This window comes from Pseudophryne corroboree, chromosome 2 (assembly GCF_028390025.1).
Source record: "Pseudophryne corroboree isolate aPseCor3 chromosome 2, aPseCor3.hap2, whole genome shotgun sequence".
Classification (NCBI taxonomy): Eukaryota; Metazoa; Chordata; class Amphibia; order Anura; family Myobatrachidae; genus Pseudophryne; species Pseudophryne corroboree.
In genome coordinates, this window is record NC_086445.1 from 191,956,637 (window position 1) to 191,974,166 (window position 17,530).

The window sequence follows — 17,530 nt, forward strand, 5'->3', positions numbered from 1 at the left end:
GGACACTACTATGTGATGTAATGTAAGATTGTGCTAATGTGCGGCGTAATTTGAATTAGGAATATTATTACATGGCCACGCCTTTCTTTTGGGTACGCCCCCTTTTTTTGCGGCACTCGCATTCTATTTATTGCACAGTTGCCAGCGGGGTGGGATGAGTTCTACCACCTCTTAAGACCACTTTAAGCACTATATATATATATATATATATATATATATATATATATATATATATATATATATATATATATATATATATATATATATATATTTACACTATTTCAACGCATTCATGTTTTGCTAACATTTAAAACTCTCATACATAGTACATATACATTATAGTAGACTACTGTAGGTCATGGTTGAGGCCAGCGGATATCCCATAATAATTCGGGACACGACTGCACCGGAACAACAGGCAGCAATCAGTTACCATAGCAACTGAACTAACGCTTTCATTGTTGACGCACCAATCAAAAGCCGGTACTGCCTTTCATGACGTAAACGAACCAATCAGCGCAAAGCCGGATCTGAACTCGACACTTAAGAGATGAGTCCAGTCACAACGAGGCAATCAACAGCGACAACGAAAACCACCATAGAAAACCATTAACCAATAAGAATAGCTTCCACCCGTACATAGGAGAAGTCGTACGTGTTACTGTCAGTCATGTAACCAATGAGAGGACTCAGAACGCAACGTCCCACCTTCTTTCTGACTCTATTCAATCAGAAAGGGCAGGGGGCGGGATAATCTATGCAGACTGACAGCGCTGCTGGCCAACCCACGCATTGCTCCACGTCTGCAGAACTGAGTAAAATGGACGCGGTGCTGCTGGTGAGTGAGGCCGCAGGTGGCTAGTTCTGGTTCCCCGGTTTCCAGCCTGCGGGCACCGGGCGTGTTAGCGTTGTGCGGATGTGTATGTCGGGGTCATGAGTTGTGCTGTGCCTGTGCAGTGTGGAGGTTAGGGCCGTACCCATGTCTTGCCAACTGGCATATGCTCAGTACAGTGTGCGGCAGGGTATATGGCATAATGATGGGTTACACCCCAGCCGCTGGGATTTATATGTGTGACAATGTGTGTGTGTTATGTGATGATAATCCCAGTTGTACACTTTAATGCTATTCCAGGTCATCTATGATTACATTGGGGGACAAGGTTTCAAGACCACTGCTCCTATACAGGGCATGTATCTCAGGCGATCTAACAACTGTAATTCTCCCATTACAGTTGTATTGTTGTCATAACCCTGTGTGTGTATATGTATGTGTGTGTTAGTGGTCTGTCAATCATTCCATGTATCACAACTGTCCCATTTCAGCTACTTAACTGCAGACAGCAGATCTGGTCCTGCACAATACATTGCATGCATTATACATGTGAGTCTGTACGTTGCAGTGAATGGGGACGTTTATTTGCAGTGTTCTCACAGCTCCAGGGGGCAATTCATTTCTCTGTAGAGTGCAGCCGCACATATAACAGAGTGTTACACTACCTCAACATTGCACATTCTCCTGCAAATCTCTGGGGTGTGAGGGGAAGTACGGCTGGTGTAATATCCCGACACCTGGCATACCGACAGCTATTCTCCCTCGTGGGGGTCCACGACCCCCCTGGAGGGAGAATAAAATAGTGTGGCGCGCCACCGTGCCTGCAGCGTGGCGAGCCCAGCGAGCCTGCAAGGAGCTCCTTAGCTCTCGCCACACTGTCGGTATGCCGGCGGTTGGGCTCCCGGCGCCGGTATGCTGGTCGCCGGGAGCCCGAGTGCCAGCATACCGTACTACACCCGTAATATTACCATTAGTACCTCACAGCGCTGAGGTCATGGGTTTGATTCCTGCTAAGCCCCTAACTGTGGAGTTTGAATATTCTCCCTGTACTTGCCTGGGTTTCCTCCTACAATCCAAAAATGTACTAGTAGGTTAATTGGCTTCCAACAAAAATTTGCCCTAGTGTGTAGGTGTGTGTGTGTGTGTGTACATGGGCAGACTATATGGGCCAAGAGGTTCTTATCTGCCGTTAAATTCTGTGTTTCTATGTGTGCTATCTGCGATGCTGACACAGCGCTTTGTGGCCATCACTTCTGTCCCCGTCGTAAGAAAACCAGGCTGTCGCTAGCATCATGGTTGTCCAGCCAGATGAGCTCTTTATTGGCCATTACTCTCATAATTTTTTATGCTACATTTTCCTTCCTACAACAAGCAGTGTAAGATCCATGATCCTTGTCAAATGGAAATTAATTGCTATACAAACAAAATTACTTCCCGTAAAGCTGCATACTCGTATTTGGAGACTGGAGTATCACATTTTCACATGTCTGTGTAGTCAGTTTGTTGTCTCCCAACCTCTTGTCGGGCTTAGTATTCAAACAAGGCTAACCTGCAGTGATCGCCACTCAAACTGTGTACCGCAAGCACAGGGAAAAAGCTATGTGTATGAGACATTGGGTGAACAGTTAGTTCATGCTGTGACTTGTTTCAGCTAGAGAATTACTGGTTGTTGATTGCAATGTCTGATGTAGCCTGGCTTATTAACATCACGACTATAAATTGTGCTAAGCCACTGGTCTCAAATAATATGCTTTTGTTTTTCTGTTTAATTGAACACTTCTGTTTCAGTACTATAGATGTGTATTATGCCCAAATTTTAACTCTCTTATCTATTTATGATCTGCTTCTTGTTTGCTGTCACCTTGTTCATTTTCAGGTCTTGCTCTTTGCATAGAACTAATCCTAAACACGATTACTTGTTGACAATATAAAGGAACTTTTGTAATTACTTTTTTCTGTCCTTTCCTCTTCTTAAAGTGCAGTGTCAGAGACCGTCTTTCTTACTTTACTACCAGAGGGCTGCCTAATCTGTCTGTTCCCTCTCATTTGCATAATGGAGCCGCTGATATTAGACAGCAAAGTGAAAAAGTGAGTAGCCCAAAGAAGACAGAATAAATATCCTGGATCAAATAGCTTGCAACACACACACACACTGCAGCTTTGGGCACAGGAGTGAAATAGGAATTGTGATTCACATGGTCAAGTGAAAAATTCCCTTTGGTTGTCTGTAGAAAACACCTTTTGTGGTTCTGTTTCGGTGACAGATACAACGTTCTCATTAAAGCTTTCTGATCTGATCCTATATATTATCCAATGCCCGTAAAGATTTGGAGCAGGAACTAAAGTTAGCATTTAATTATTGCCATTCTTTATGTCTAATCCATAATATTACTGAAGTTACTTAGTTTCTGACGTCCCATGAGAGAATATGCCTGCTACATTGGCATGATAGCACTTTAAAATCGAATCGGTAAGAAGCAGTGTTGCTTCCATATGTTTGCAGCAAAACAGAAACTGTTAGGCTGAAAGCGCTTTGCTAGATTGCCAAATAGGCTGGACTTTAGTCACAGGAATTTATATAGTATAGATTTCATGCAGTTTTAATTCATCTAGTAAACTGCTAATGGGTAGGTCCTCAAATTGTTAAAAACGAGTTGTACAAATTTTTCTTAAATCCAGAAAGGGGAAAGTAAAGTTAATGATTTGTGCTGCACAGACATGATCTTTAAAGTGGCTCTTACTATAGTGAGTTTAAACCATTTTAATGAGACAGCAAGTGTCAGGACCGGCAGGGGATTTTTAAATGTAATGTCCTGTTTTAGGTTTGCAAGTGTGGGGAGAAGAGAACTTTATACAGAAAGCAAAAGGCCTATACATTCTTGTTAATGGATTCCCTATCTATAACAAAACTGAGTGCAGTGTCCAGCATTTACATAATTATCAATTTATTATACCAGTTTTGTCCCCATAACATTTATGGTCTGGAAATGGTCGGTCTTCTCTTGGAATTCCAGATGTAATTATTAAGGCATGTTTGGTAAAATATGCTCTGTCATTCTCACATGGCTGTATGGATACACTCAATACTCCTTTTTCACTGCCGCACTAACCTGGGTCGTGGCTCAGTGGAAAAGAGTTCTTGAAAAATAACCAGGGTCCAGTGACCAGGGAATCCGACCCAGGTAGCTACTAGAGTTGGACCCCGGTAATGATACAGTGTAAATGGGCCATCCAGGTCCCATTAAAAGCCTGTGGAGAGCCGGATCACGGCAGTTGAAGATGATGTCATCTTCAAGCACCGTCAGAAACCTGCCACTCACCTGCGTGTCTAGCCTATGGTGTGAACGAGGTTTCAAGGGCCGCTGTGACACTATTTGAAACAGTGTTCAGTTATACCCCTTTCAGACTACCTGAGGTGGGTCACACACGGTAGCTCCCAATGTACCACTCGCCTCAGGCTCCCCGCCGCCGCTGACTGTAACCCGTCAGCGGTGATGCAGTAGGGGCGGTGCTTGGAGATCACATGATCTCCAAGTGCTGCCTGTACACAGAAAGTTAACGGGAAACAGGTCGCATCGACCCAGCTCCCGTTCATATCGCACAGTGAGCCGGGTTGAAGACATGTTCAACCCTGCTCACGACTAGGGTTGAAATACCGGGTCATGAAATACCTGTTGCAGTCTGACCAGGATGCAGTGCGATTGTTGGCTTTTCTTTCAGACTTTCCTCTCCCAGCCTGAATGGGCCACTGAATGTTTCATACTGGGGCTGGTTTTATACAATTAGTATTGCCTCGTTACTATTGAATACTCAATAGCCATCTACGCCATGAGGAATCCTGGGGCTTAAAAGGAGCAAACAGATCTAATAAACATTTCATATACTGTAGTAAATTTCTTTCCATAAAAAAGAAAAAGTGGTGATACCTTAAAAACTGTATAGGGCTTTCCATCTCCGTCTTTGGGGGAAATTGAATTGTTTGGGTGCCCTCAGCACCCTCTTGAGGCGGCAAGTGGAAATTGGCCAAAGTTGGGTTTTTGGGTGCCCAAACGGTTTTGGCAGCACACTCCAATACTTTGCTTGTGTTTAGCCACTTTATGCTAAACCTGCTGCATTTGGATGCAAAAAGTAATGGCTGCCCACGGCAATGGCACCCATCTGCAGAACAATTGAATATTGCCCTTCAGGTGCCCATTACTTACACTCGGCTAAAAACAATTGAATCCCCACTTTTATTGTGCTTTGAACCACTCAGGCAACCTAATCAGTAATAATATACACTAGATTGTGCCAATAATTAGCTGTTTCTCTTTGTGTTTGTTTTACACCTCTATCTATGCTGCTCATCCCCATCCTTGTATCTCTAAAAATGCTATCTTATCTGAGTGAGTTGTTAGCACTGTTCTGTGGTATCGGTAAATGAGGAAACCTCGGCCAATGAAAAGCATTAACACCAATCTAATCCACCAAGTCTAGATTTAGCACTAGGATTTTCATTACCAGCAGTTTCTGTTCTTAAAGGTTTCAGCAGTAATTGTTTTAATTTCCAATATGACGTTCTGTTGCATGAAGCAGATTTTTATGGTTCATAGATGAATAACTGAGCTGATGGTATTGCTGCAGCTGGAAAACACTTTTTTATTGTCCAGTATCAGGATTTTAGTAAACTCTTCCATATTCTTTCCCCCGTAAGATCATACAGATGTCTTGAGTTTCATCAAGTGCATTAGTTGCCATGTGTTTAAAAAAAAAAAAAACAACCCAAAAAAACAAAGCCTCAAGTGCCGCTGAAAGACCACCCAAAGTCATGCGTTTTAAAACCACTATATAGTAAATTCCCCTCTAGTGACAACACTGCATACTTGCCTCATTCATTACATGTCTCCCATTGCTCATCACACGCTCTCATGCAGTTGCTTCCTTTGCAGTTCCATGCATGCTGCCAGTATGCTCTGTGTCCTGTAACATGTACAGCCTGCGCTACATTCATCCATCAGCTACAAATGTGACACTACAAGTAGCTCACATTCAAATGGCCGATAGACATTTATTTTAATATAAAAGTTACCATGGTGAATACAACAATGAGCCAGACTCCCAGCGCGGTCTGTTGATGGAGGCCGGTTTGGAAACGACCCACATCGGTATGGTGGGATAGCAGAGGAGTCTTGCGCTGTCTGCCCTGATCATCTCCCAGCAGGGCTGTGTACACTGACTAGAGGCACACGGAGGCAGGGATCTCGCTGTCACAAGGCAGAGAGACGACTGTACTGAATGCTAAAGCGTTTCCAGCATTCTCTCTGCATCTACAGTCTGATCTGCCAAAGGGGAGCTCTCTCATTGGCTAAGCAACATGATCCTAGAATAAGAATCCGCATCTGAATGACCTTAGACTGCACCACTCACAGTAAATTCATCCCCAATATATAAAGAGAATGAATATAAATGAACTGTATGGTTTAGCCTATGGACATTGTAATTGTTATTAGTGCATGTGGGACCCAGTCATTTTGTAATATTAGAAACTGATGTACAAAGCTGTGGAGAGAGAGAGAAACTACCAACCGATTGGCTTCTGCCATTTTTCAAACACAGGGGTAAATGTGTCCTCTGATATGGGGCGAAGTGGTGTCTGTGCACGTTATGTGTACTGATACTGCATCATTACCATCAGGAGACCTTGGATTCACCAAAAACCCCTCTGCTGCCATCAAAAACCAGTTTGGTGTCACTGCTCTGCTTAGCTTAGGGGCCGATTCTCCACTCAGCCAGGGATATTGGAACTGTCTGGCACCACATAGCTCCAGGGGACTCATATTGGTGGCACAACAGTTCTGGTTGTGCCCTGATCTCCACTTCAGTAGCATCACTTTAGCTTCAAACTGTGGATAATATATTACTTTTATATATCTGTACGCTGTGCTGGATATTTCATCTCGCACAACTTAACTGGACATTAAAATGAAATATTCCCAGCAGTCTGTATGGAGGAAAGGGGTATTGGTCTCAGCTGGTTACTGCTATTCGTGCAATGCTCTATTTAGAAAATAAGTGTTCTTGCTAGGATGTGGGAAGGGCAAGGCGCAGAAGTGCGGGAAGGGCTGCACGCCCTCGGAAAGGGAGTGCGCACAGGCCCCGCCGGCATCACTATTGGGAGCGATTCGGCCCTCTCCGCTGCACAAATGGGGGGAGTGTGCCAGTCCGTCCACTTCACCAATAGGGGGTATGCCAACCTGTCCTCGTCACCCCCAAAGTTCTTCCCTTACTGTGAATAGATGCCATGCGCAGGGCGTGGCACCTTGCTAAAACAGCCTAGCGTGAACACTAAAAAATGTTTAGCTACAATTGCTATTGATTGACTGGTCATTCTAATTTGCACATGTAGAGAAGATTTTTATTTAATATAGTAGGTCAATAACACCCAGCCAGGCATTTGTTTACCCAACACGGGCTGATTCTGATTTGGACGGATCTCTGTGCATGGGCACAATCTGCGAGTGTTGGCATATAGCACATGTACAGATTGGAATTTACCCTTCTTTGCCTGTGTCCGTCCTATTCTGAGTTGGACGGAACTTGGCTGGATCTGTCTTTCTTTGAAATTGGGCATTTTGGGGCGGGAACTGGGAGGTGACAATGTGATCACACACAACCTCCCCCACATGTGGGAGTGTATCTACAGCTACGTGCGATTCTGTCTCGCAAGTGTAGTGAGGTGAAGCCAGTTCTGAGGTATCTCTTGCAGCTAGCATGGGGGATGACTATTGCAGCTGTGGGCGACATGCGTTTCCAGCTGCAGACACCTGGACCCCTGCATTAGCTGTACAGAAACTGGCACTAGCATACATTAGTAAATCTGGCTTCTGCACCTGTCCACAGATACAGCCACTTTGCATCTGACTCAGAATAAGTCCCACATAGCGGAGATTCACTGCTGTATCCCAGACGAGTCCTAAACTGGCTTCAATTTTAGTGTTATCTTATGATTGTTTGGGTCTTATAAGGAATGTGAATGAGTTTTGAAGGTTTATGGAGTTAGGAGCAGAGCATAAAAGTCCCTTATGTTCAGGAGCATTTTGATTAGAGGTATGTAATTGGATGATATTAAGTCCCAGACACAATTAACTGTATGTCATATAGCAATGTCGCAGCCTGTCCAGCCTTTAATGGCTGGGTCAGTATTTATTTACATCAGCCTTTGAGAGCTAATTGAACTACTAGTAAATAATGTGCACATAAGAATTAATTACTTACTCTCCACCTTACAGCAGCAGCATAACGATCAGATCCAAATCGCTCATCTTCCATCTCCAGAGCGAGATTAATCAAGTGCTGGAGCTGCTTGTAGTTGTTCCGGCCCAGTAGCAATAGATTTATGAAATGATTAAACAGGCTTTTTAAATGTCCTTGGTTTATTAGTAATGAGATGTTTTTAATTAATACAAAAGCCCCATGGTAATGAATGAGGGCACGAAGTGGTTTTGGCCTGGCCTGTAAAATTCTTGACTGCTGATCTGGCAGCAGTAGTCTATACAGACCACTTTATACAAGTGTTTTAAGGACCTTAAATACGGCACTGAGATTGGTAGTGCGTGATGGTGGTCCCGAGGACTGACAGAGTATTGCAAGGCATCCGATGCGCAAGCCTCCTCATCCCCCCCCCCCCCCCCCCCTGTATATTCCAAGGTTACTTAGAACTAGTTAAAGGTCAAATGGTCAACAGTGAAAAGGGTGACACTGTCTAGGTTGACCATAAAAGGCCGACATGTGAAAAATGTTGACACAATAAAAAGGTCGACTCGCCATGCAATGATAAAGTTGAAAAAATGTTTAAAATAAAAAACACTTGTCTACCTTTTGACTGTTGACCCATCATCCGGATACCCTTAGAACTTTTATCTTAATTTTATTTATATTCTGATTTAGAATTCGTGGTGGGTAGGGCGCAGAAGCGGTGATGTTACTAAGTACGCACGTGTCCAAAAAGGGGGCACCTTCCCGCTGGCATCGCCATTGGGGTGGTGCAACCCCCTTAACGTCACTAAAGGGGGCACGCTTCAGCCATCAGCGTCACTGATGGTTGTGTGCGAAGCACCTACGGAGTTGCTGGACTTCCCCCAAGCTCTCCATTTAATGTGAATAGATGTCATGCGCTTGTGCACGACATGTATTCTTGCGGTGGCAGACTGTTTCTCTATCGTCCTAGTGGATGCTGGGGTTCCTGAAAGGACCATGGGGGAATAGCGGCTCCGCAGGAGACAGGGCACAAAAGTAAAGCTTTACGATCAGGTGGTGTGCACTGGCTCCTCCCCCTATGACCCTCCTCCAAGCCTCAGTTAGATTTTTGTGCCCGGCCGAGAAGGGTGCAATCTAGGTGGCTCTCCTAAAGAGCTGCTTAGAAAAGTTTAGCTTAGGTTTTTTATTTTACAGTGAGTCCTGCTGGCAACAGGATCACTGCAACGAGGGACTTAGGGGAGAAGAAGTGAACTCACCTGCGTGCAGGATGGATTGGCTTCTTGGCCACTGGACATTAGCTCCAGAGGGACGATCACAGGTACAGCCTGGATGGTCACCGGAGCCTCGCCGCCGGCCCCCTTGCAGATGCTGAAACGAGAAGAGGTCCAGAATCGGCGGCAGAAGACTCCTCAGTCTTCTAAAGGTAGCGCACAGCACTGCAGCTGTGCGCCATTTTCCTCTCAGCACACTTCACACGGCAGTCACTGAGGGTGCAGGGCGCTGGGAGGGGGGCGCCCTGGGAGGCAAATGAAAACCTAATTTGGCTAAAAATACCTCACATATAGCCTCCGGGGGCTATATGGAGATATTTAACCCCTGCCAGAATCCACTAAAGAGCGGGAGACGAGCCCGCCGAAAAAGGGGCGGGGCCTATCTCCTCAGCACACAGCGCCATTTTCCTTACACAGCTCCGCTGGTCAGGACGGCTCCCAGGCTCTCCCCTGCACTGCACTACAGAAACAGGGTAAAAAAGAGAGGGGGGGGCAAAATTGTGGCAAAAATATATTATTAAAGCAGCTATACAGGGAGCACTTATTATAAGGCTATCCCTGTCATATATAGCGCTTTTGGTGTGTGCTGGCAAACTCTTCCTCTGTCTCCCCAAAGGGCTAGTGGGGTCCTGTCTTCGTTAAGAGCATTCCCTGTGTGTCTGCTGTGTGTCGGTACGTGTGTGTCGGCATGTATGAGGACGATATTGGTGTGGAGGCGGAGCAATTGCCAAATATGGGGATGTCACCTCCTAGGGGGTCGACACCAGAATGGATGCCTTTATTTATGGAATTACGGGATAGTGTCAACACGCTAAAGCAGTCGTTTGACGACATGAGACGGCCGGACAATCAATTAGTGCCTGTCCAGGCGCCTCAAACACCGTCAGGGGCTGTAAAACGCCCTTTGCCTCAGTCGGTCGACACAGACCCAGACACAGGCACTGATTCTAGTGGTGACGTGGACGAATCAACCGTATTTTCCAGTAGGGCCACACGTTATATGATTTTGGCAATGAAGGAGGCGTTACATATAGCTGATACTACAGGTACCACTAAACAGGGTATTATGTGGGGTGTGAAAAAACTACCTATAGTTTTTCCTGAATCAGAAGAATTAAATGAGGTGTGTGATGAAGCGTGGGTTGCCCCCGATAAAAAAATGCTAATTTCAAAGAAGTTATTGGCTTTATACCCTTTCCCGCCAGAGGTTAGGGCGCGCTGGGAAACACCTCCTAGGGTGGACAAGGCGCTCACACGCTTATCAAAACAAGTGGCGTTACCCTCTCCTGAGACGGCCGCACTTAAAGATCCAGCAGATAGGAGGATGGAAAATATCCAAAAAAGTATATACACACATACAGGTGTTATACTACGACCAGCTATAGCGACAGCCTGGATGTGCAGTGCTGGGGTAGCTTGGTCAGAGTCCCTGATTGAAAATATTGATACCCTGGATAGGGACAATGTTTTACTGTCTTTAGAGCAAATAAAGGATGCATTTCTTTATATGCGTGATGCACAGAGGGATATCTGCACACTGGCATCACGGGTAAGTGCTATGTCCATTTCGGCCAGAAGAAGTTTATGGACGCGACAGTGGTCAGGCGATGCGGACTCAAAACGGCATATGGAAGTTTTGCCGTATAAAGGGGAGGAGTTATTTGGAGTCGGTCTATCGGATTTGGTGGCCACGGCTACAGCCGGGAAATCCACCTTTTTACCTCAAGTCACTCCCCAACAGAAAAAGACACCGACTTTTCAACCGCAGCCCTTTCGTTCCTTTAAAAACAAGAGAGCAAAGGGATATTCATATCTGCCACGAGGCAGAGGAAGGGGGAAGAGACAGCAACAGGCAGCTCCTTCCCAGGAACAGAAGCCCTCCCCCGCTTCTACAAAAGCCTCAGCATGACGCTGGGGCTTCTCAAGCGGACTCGGGGGCGGTGGGGGGTCGTCTCAAGAATTTCAGCGCGCAGTGGGCTCACTCGCAGGTAGATCCCTGGATCCTGCAGATAATATCTCAGGGGTACAGGTTAGAACTAGAGACGAATCCACCTCGCCGTTTCCTGAAGTCTGCTTTACCAACGTCCCCCTCCGACAGGGTGACGGTCTTGGAAGCCATTCACAAGCTGTACTCTCAGCAGGTGATAGTCAAGGTACCTCTTTTACAACAAGGAAAGGGGTATTATTCCACTCTATTTGTGGTACCGAAGCCGGATGGCTCGGTAAGACCTATTCTAAATCTGAAGTCCTTGAACCTGTACATAAAGAAGTTCAAGTTCAAGATGGAGTCACTCAGAGCAGTGATAGCGAACCTGGAAGGAGGGGACTTTATGGTATCCTTGGACATCAAGGATGCGTATCTCCACGTTCCAATTTACCCCTCACACCAGGGGTACCTCAGGTTCGTCGTACAGAACTGTCACTATCAGTTTCAGACGCTGCCGTTCGGATTGTCCACGGCACCTCGGGTCTTTACCAAGGTAATGGCCGAGATGATGATTCTTCTTCGAAGAAAAGGCGTATTAATTATCCCATACTTGGACGATCTCCTAATAAGGGCAAGGTCCAGAGAACAGCTAGAGATGGGATTAGCACTGTCTCAAGAAGTGCTAAAACAGCACGGGTGGATTCTGAATATTCCAAAATCCCAGTTAATGCCGACAACACGTCTGTTGTTCCTAGGGATGATTCTGGACACGGTTCAGAAAAAGTTTTTTCTCCCGGAGGAAAAAGCCAAGGAGTTATCCGAGCTTGTCAGGAACCTCCTAAAACCAGGAAAGGTGTCTGTACATCAATGCACAAGAGTCCTGGGAAAAATGGTGGCTTCTTACGAAGCAATTCCATTCGGCAGATTCCACGCAAGAATTTTCCAGAGGGATCTGTTGGACAAATGGTCAGGGTCGCATCTTCAGATGCACCAGCGGATAACCCTGTCTCCAAGGACAAGGGTATCTCTTCTGTGGTGGTTACAGAGTGCTCATCTATTGGAGGGCCGCAGATTCGGCATACAGGATTGGATCCTGGTGACCACGGACGCCAGCCTGAGAGGCTGGGGAGCAGTCACACAAGGAAGAAACTTCCAGGGAGTGTGGACGAGCCTGGAAACGTCTCTTCACATAAACATTCTGGAACTAAGAGCAATCTACAATGCTCTAAGCCAGGCAGAACCTCTGCTTCAGGGAAAGCCGGTGTTGATCCAGTCGGACAACATCACGGCAGTCGCCCATGTGAACAGACAGGGCGGCACAAGAAGCAGGAGTGCAATGGCAGAAGCTGCAAGGATTCTTCGCTGGGCGGAAAATCATGTGATAGCACTGTCAGCAGTGTTCATCCCGGGAGTGGACAACTGGGAAGCAGACTTCCTCAGCAGACACGACCTTCACCCGGGAGAGTGGGGACTTCATCCAGAAGTTTTCCACATGCTGGTAACCCGTTGGGAAAGACCAATGGTGGACATGATGGCGTCTCGCCTCAACAAAAAACTGGACAGGTATTGCGCCAGGTCAAGAGATCCGCAGGCAATAGCTGTGGACGCGCTGGTAACGCCTTGGGTGTACCAGTCGGTATATGTGTTTCCTCCTCTGCCTCTCATACCAAAAGTATTGAGAATTATACGGCAAAGAGGCGTAAGAAAAAGGCATGCCGGAAGAAGTCATTCCTACTTTGATTAAAGCACGGAAGGAAGTAACCGCGCAACATTATCACCGCATTTGGCGAAAATATGTTGCGTTGTGCGAGGATCGGAGTGCTCCGACGGAGGAATTTCAACTGGGTCGATTCCTACATTTCCTGCAATCAGGATTGTCTATGGGTCTCAAATTGGGATCTATTAAGGTTCAAATTTCGGCCCTGTCGATTTTTCTTCCAGAAAGAATTGGCTTCAGTTCCTGAAGTCCAGACTTTTGTTAAGGGAGTGCTGCATATACAGCCTCCTGTGGTGCCCCCAGTGGCACCGTGGGATCTCAATGTTGTTTTGGACTTTCTCAAATCTCATTGGTTTGAACCACTAAATAATGTGGATTTGAAATATCTCACATGGAAAGTGACCATGCTACTAGCCCTGGCTTCGGCCAGGAGAGTGTCAGAACTGGCAGCTTTATCTTACAAAAGCCCATATCTGATTTTCCATTCGGACAGGGCAGAACTGCGGACTCGTCCGCATTTTCTCCCTAAGGTGGTGTCAGCATTTCATCTGAACCAGCCTATTGTAGTGCCTGCGGCTACAAGTGACTTGGAGGACTCCAAGTTACTGGATGTTGTCAGAGCATTGAAAATATATATTGCAAGGACAGCTGGAGTCAGAAAATCTGACTCGTTGTTTATATTGTATGCACCCAACAAGATGGGTGCTCCTGCGTCTAAGCAGACGATTGCTCGTTGGATCTGTAGCACAATCCAACTTGCACATTCTGTGGCAGGCCTGCCACAGCCTAAATCTGTAAAGGCCCACTCCACAAGGAAGGTGGGCTCATCTTGGGCGGCTGCCCGAGGGGTCTCGGCATTACAACTTTGCCGAGCAGCTACGTGGTCAGGGGAGAACACGTTTGTAAAATTTTACAAATTTGATACTCTGGCTAAGGAGGACCTGGAGTTCTCTCATTCGGTGCTGCAGAGTCATCCGCACTCTCCCGCCCGTTTGGGAGCTTTGGTATAATCCCCATGGTCCTTTCAGGAACCCCAGCATCCACTAGGACGATAGAGAAAATAAGAATTTACTTACCGATAATTCTATTTCTCGGAGTCCGTAGTGGATGCTGGGCGCCCATCCCAAGTGCGGATTATCTGCAATAATTGTACATAGTTATTGTTAACTAATTCGGGTTATTGTTGTAGGGAGCCATCTTTTAGAGGCTCTTCTGTTATCATACTGTTAACTGGGTTTATATCACAGGTTGTACGGTGTGATTGGTGTGGCTGGTATGAGTCTTACCCGGGATTCATAAATCCTTCCTTATTGTGTACGCTCGTCCGGGCACAGTACCTAACTGAGGCTTGGAGGAGGGTCATAGGGGGAGGAGCCAGTGCACACCACCTGATCGTAAAGCTTTACTTTTGTGCCCTGTCTCCTGCGGAGCCGCTATTCCCCCATGGTCCTTTCAGGAACCCCAGCATCCACTACGGACTCCGAGAAATAGAATTATCGGTAAGTAAATTCTTATTTTTGGCAGGGCGCGGCGCCTTTATAAAACAGCCTAGCATGAAGACTACAGATTTTATTTATGTTTATTAATAAGGGGCTACTTGGTATACTTATCATTGAACGCTTGGAATAAACTGAAGCACATCAAGAGGTACAGGGTATAGATTTGCAGTTTTATGAGGTGTGTGACACAAAAGGGGGGAATACTGCATTATGTAATGGTACCTGTTGTTGAAGGAAGTTTCAAATTACATACTGGTAGGTTAATTGGCTCCTGACAAAAATGAACCCTAGTGTGTGCGTGTACATGTGTTTAGGGCAGTCTAGATGGGTCAAGTGGTTTTTATCTTCCGTCACATGTGTGGGTTTAGAAAAAAGGGGAGATGTTGACAAAGTGAGCATAGATGGTCAGGATAATGCTGCATAGAAGTGGTTCCAGTAATTGAGATGGGGATTGGAAACATTTTAATTCCATGTTCTAGAAATAATTTGCAGTTGGATGCAACAGAAGTATCAGAGAGACTAGATGTGAGGGGTAAAGCAATGGGTGGACTCGGGTATAACACCAAGGCAGTGGGCTTAAGGAAAATTGTGTGTTATTGGATGTGCGGGAGATTATGGGGAGGTGGTGACTATGGGAGGAGGACATGTGCTCCGGTATAGACATATTTAGCTATAAGCAACATTGTGGACTTTGTGCAGATGGCAGAGAGCTGGTAACACATGATCATATGGAAGAGGAGAGATTATGGAAAAAGGAGGTTATCAGAGGTTGTGCTGGACAGCAAAAGCTTATTTGGTTAATTGAGAAACCAGGTGTCCAGTGAGATAAGCAGATACAGTACAGCAGTAGTGGAGCATGTGCCAGAAATGCTGAAGGTGCTCGGGTAGGTCATGCCATCAAGACCATTGGAGTGAAGGATGTGCAGGTGTAGAGGTTGAACAACAGTGTTGTGCAAATATATATCACATGCCTTAGGTTCTGTATCTATGAGTGGGTATAGAGCCACCTGTAGTGTGTGTTCCTGCATCAGGTAGTGGGTGAACACAACTTCCTTAGGCCTCATCAATAGAAAATCCTTAAATGCCAGATGGGCAAAAAAACAAAGAAAAACCTGTAGGTCTGTCTGACATTTGAAATGAGAACTGTGAGTATTCACTATTTCCATGCTGTGCTCATCTACATGTAAGCTTAGGGGCATCTCCAGTGATGAGAAGTTTATGTAATGTATAAAATGAACCTTGTGTGTGTGCCCGGATTTCGGTAAGCACAGCTGTGATAATTGATGTACCCTAGAAACCTGATGGAAGTGACGGCCAGCCAGCATTTGAGGTGAAGTTCTGTTATACACTTAGGCTGTGAGTATGTGGAAGTCAGTGCATCACAGAACTTTGTCTCGAGGGCTCTCGTACATCTGGGAAAAGGCACAATCTGACCGGAGGGTCACGCTATGACGGGGGCTGATGGCCAAGTATATTTTCTCGCAGCTCCTGCCAAAACCTACTCGCCCATGTCCTTTCTCCTGTCTTGTCCTATTACACAACATGCACTGTGTGTGTGTCTAGATGGGTTTAATGATTAACTTAATACTATTTCTTTTTTTTCTTCTAGCAACTATAACATTTTGCTAGTATTCTGTAAATAAGCAATTGTAAGCTATTCATCAGTTGCATTAGGTGTGTGGGGAGGGAGGTGGGGGGTGGATGCTGAGTGATAGAATAATTTTGTGTTTCTCCTGATAGGATCCCTCCTTGTACACAGTGAAAGCTGTTCTCATTTTGGACAATGATGGGGAGAGGCTGTTTGCTAAGGTATGTGTTCACTGTCTGTGCCAGCACTGGCTCCGTGGCTCTGCCAGTTTGTGTTTACATTGTTTCTCTGACGTCCTAGTGGATGCTGGGTACTCCGTAAGGACCATGGGGAATAGACGGGCTCCGCAGGAGACTGGGCACTCTTAAAAGAAAGATTAGGTACTATATCTGGTGTGCACTGGCTCCTCCCTCTATGCCCCTCCTCCAGACCTCAGTTAGAATCTGTGCCCGGCCAGAGCTGGATGCACCTAGTGGGCTCTCCTGAGCTTACTAGAAAAGAAAGTATTTGTTAGGTTTTTTTATTTTCAGTGAGATCTGCTGGCAACAGACTCACTGCTACGTGGGACTGAGGGGAGAGAAGCGAACCTACCTGCTTGCAGCTACCTTGGGCTTCTAAGGCTACTGGACACCATTAGCTCCAGAGGGATCGAACACAGGGCCCGACCTCGATCGTCCGTTCCCGGAGCCGCGCCACCGTCCCCCTTGCAGAGCCAGAAGACGGAAGATTCCGGGAGAAAATCGGCGGCTGAAGACTCCGGTCTTCAATAAGGTAGCGCACAGCACTGCAGCTGTGCGCCATTGCTCCCACAGCACACCACACGCTCCGGTCACTGGTGGGTCCAGGGCGCTGGGGGGGGGGGGGGGGGGGCGCCCTGGGCTGCAATTTGTATACCTTACTTGGCAAAATGCACAGAATACAGTTCTAAACTGTATATGTGCCTAATCCCCCGCCATAAATATTATTAAAAAAGCGGGAGAAGCCCACCGCTGAAGGGGCGGGGCTATCTTCCTCAGCACAGCCAGCGCCATTTTCTCTTCACCGCTCCGCTGGAAGGACGCTCCCCAGGCTCTCCCCTGCAGTATACACTACGGAAAGGGTAAAAAAGAGAGGGGGGGCACATAAATTTAGGCGCAATTGTGATAATAAGCAGCTATTGGGGGAAAATTCACTTTGTATTAGTGTAAATCCCTCTGTTATATAGCGCTCTGGTGTGTGCTGGCATACTCTCTCTCTGTCTCCCCAAAGGACTTTGTGGGGTCCTGTCCTCAGTCAGAGCATTCCCTGTGTGTGTGTGTGTGTGTGTGTGTGTGCCGTGTGTCGGTACGGCTGTGTCGACATGTTTGATGGGGACGCTTACGTGGAGGCGGAGCAGGAGCCGATAAGTGTGATGTCGCCCCCTGCGGGGCCGACACCAGAGTGGATGGATATGTGGAAGGTATTAACCGACAGTGTCAACT

General features: G+C 46.3%; 1 protein-coding gene across 2 annotated transcripts in view; it reads left to right on the top strand.

The window, feature by feature from the left end:
* The first annotated feature begins 559 nt into the window (after positions 1 to 559).
* COPZ1 (COPI coat complex subunit zeta 1) overlaps positions 560 to 17,530 on the top strand; it is a 53,742-nt gene continuing 36,771 nt past the window's right edge. The window contains exons 1-3 of one of the 2 annotated variants that reach the window (XM_063952182.1): positions 560 to 838; positions 2,810 to 2,920; positions 16,223 to 16,291. In XM_063952182.1, coding sequence (XP_063808252.1) covers positions 758 to 838; positions 2,810 to 2,920; positions 16,223 to 16,291 — 261 coding nt within the window. In that variant the 5' untranslated portion in view covers positions 560 to 757. The remainder of the gene's footprint in view (positions 839 to 2,809; positions 2,921 to 16,222; positions 16,292 to 17,530) is intronic. The other variant, XM_063952183.1, reaches the window with a different exon arrangement.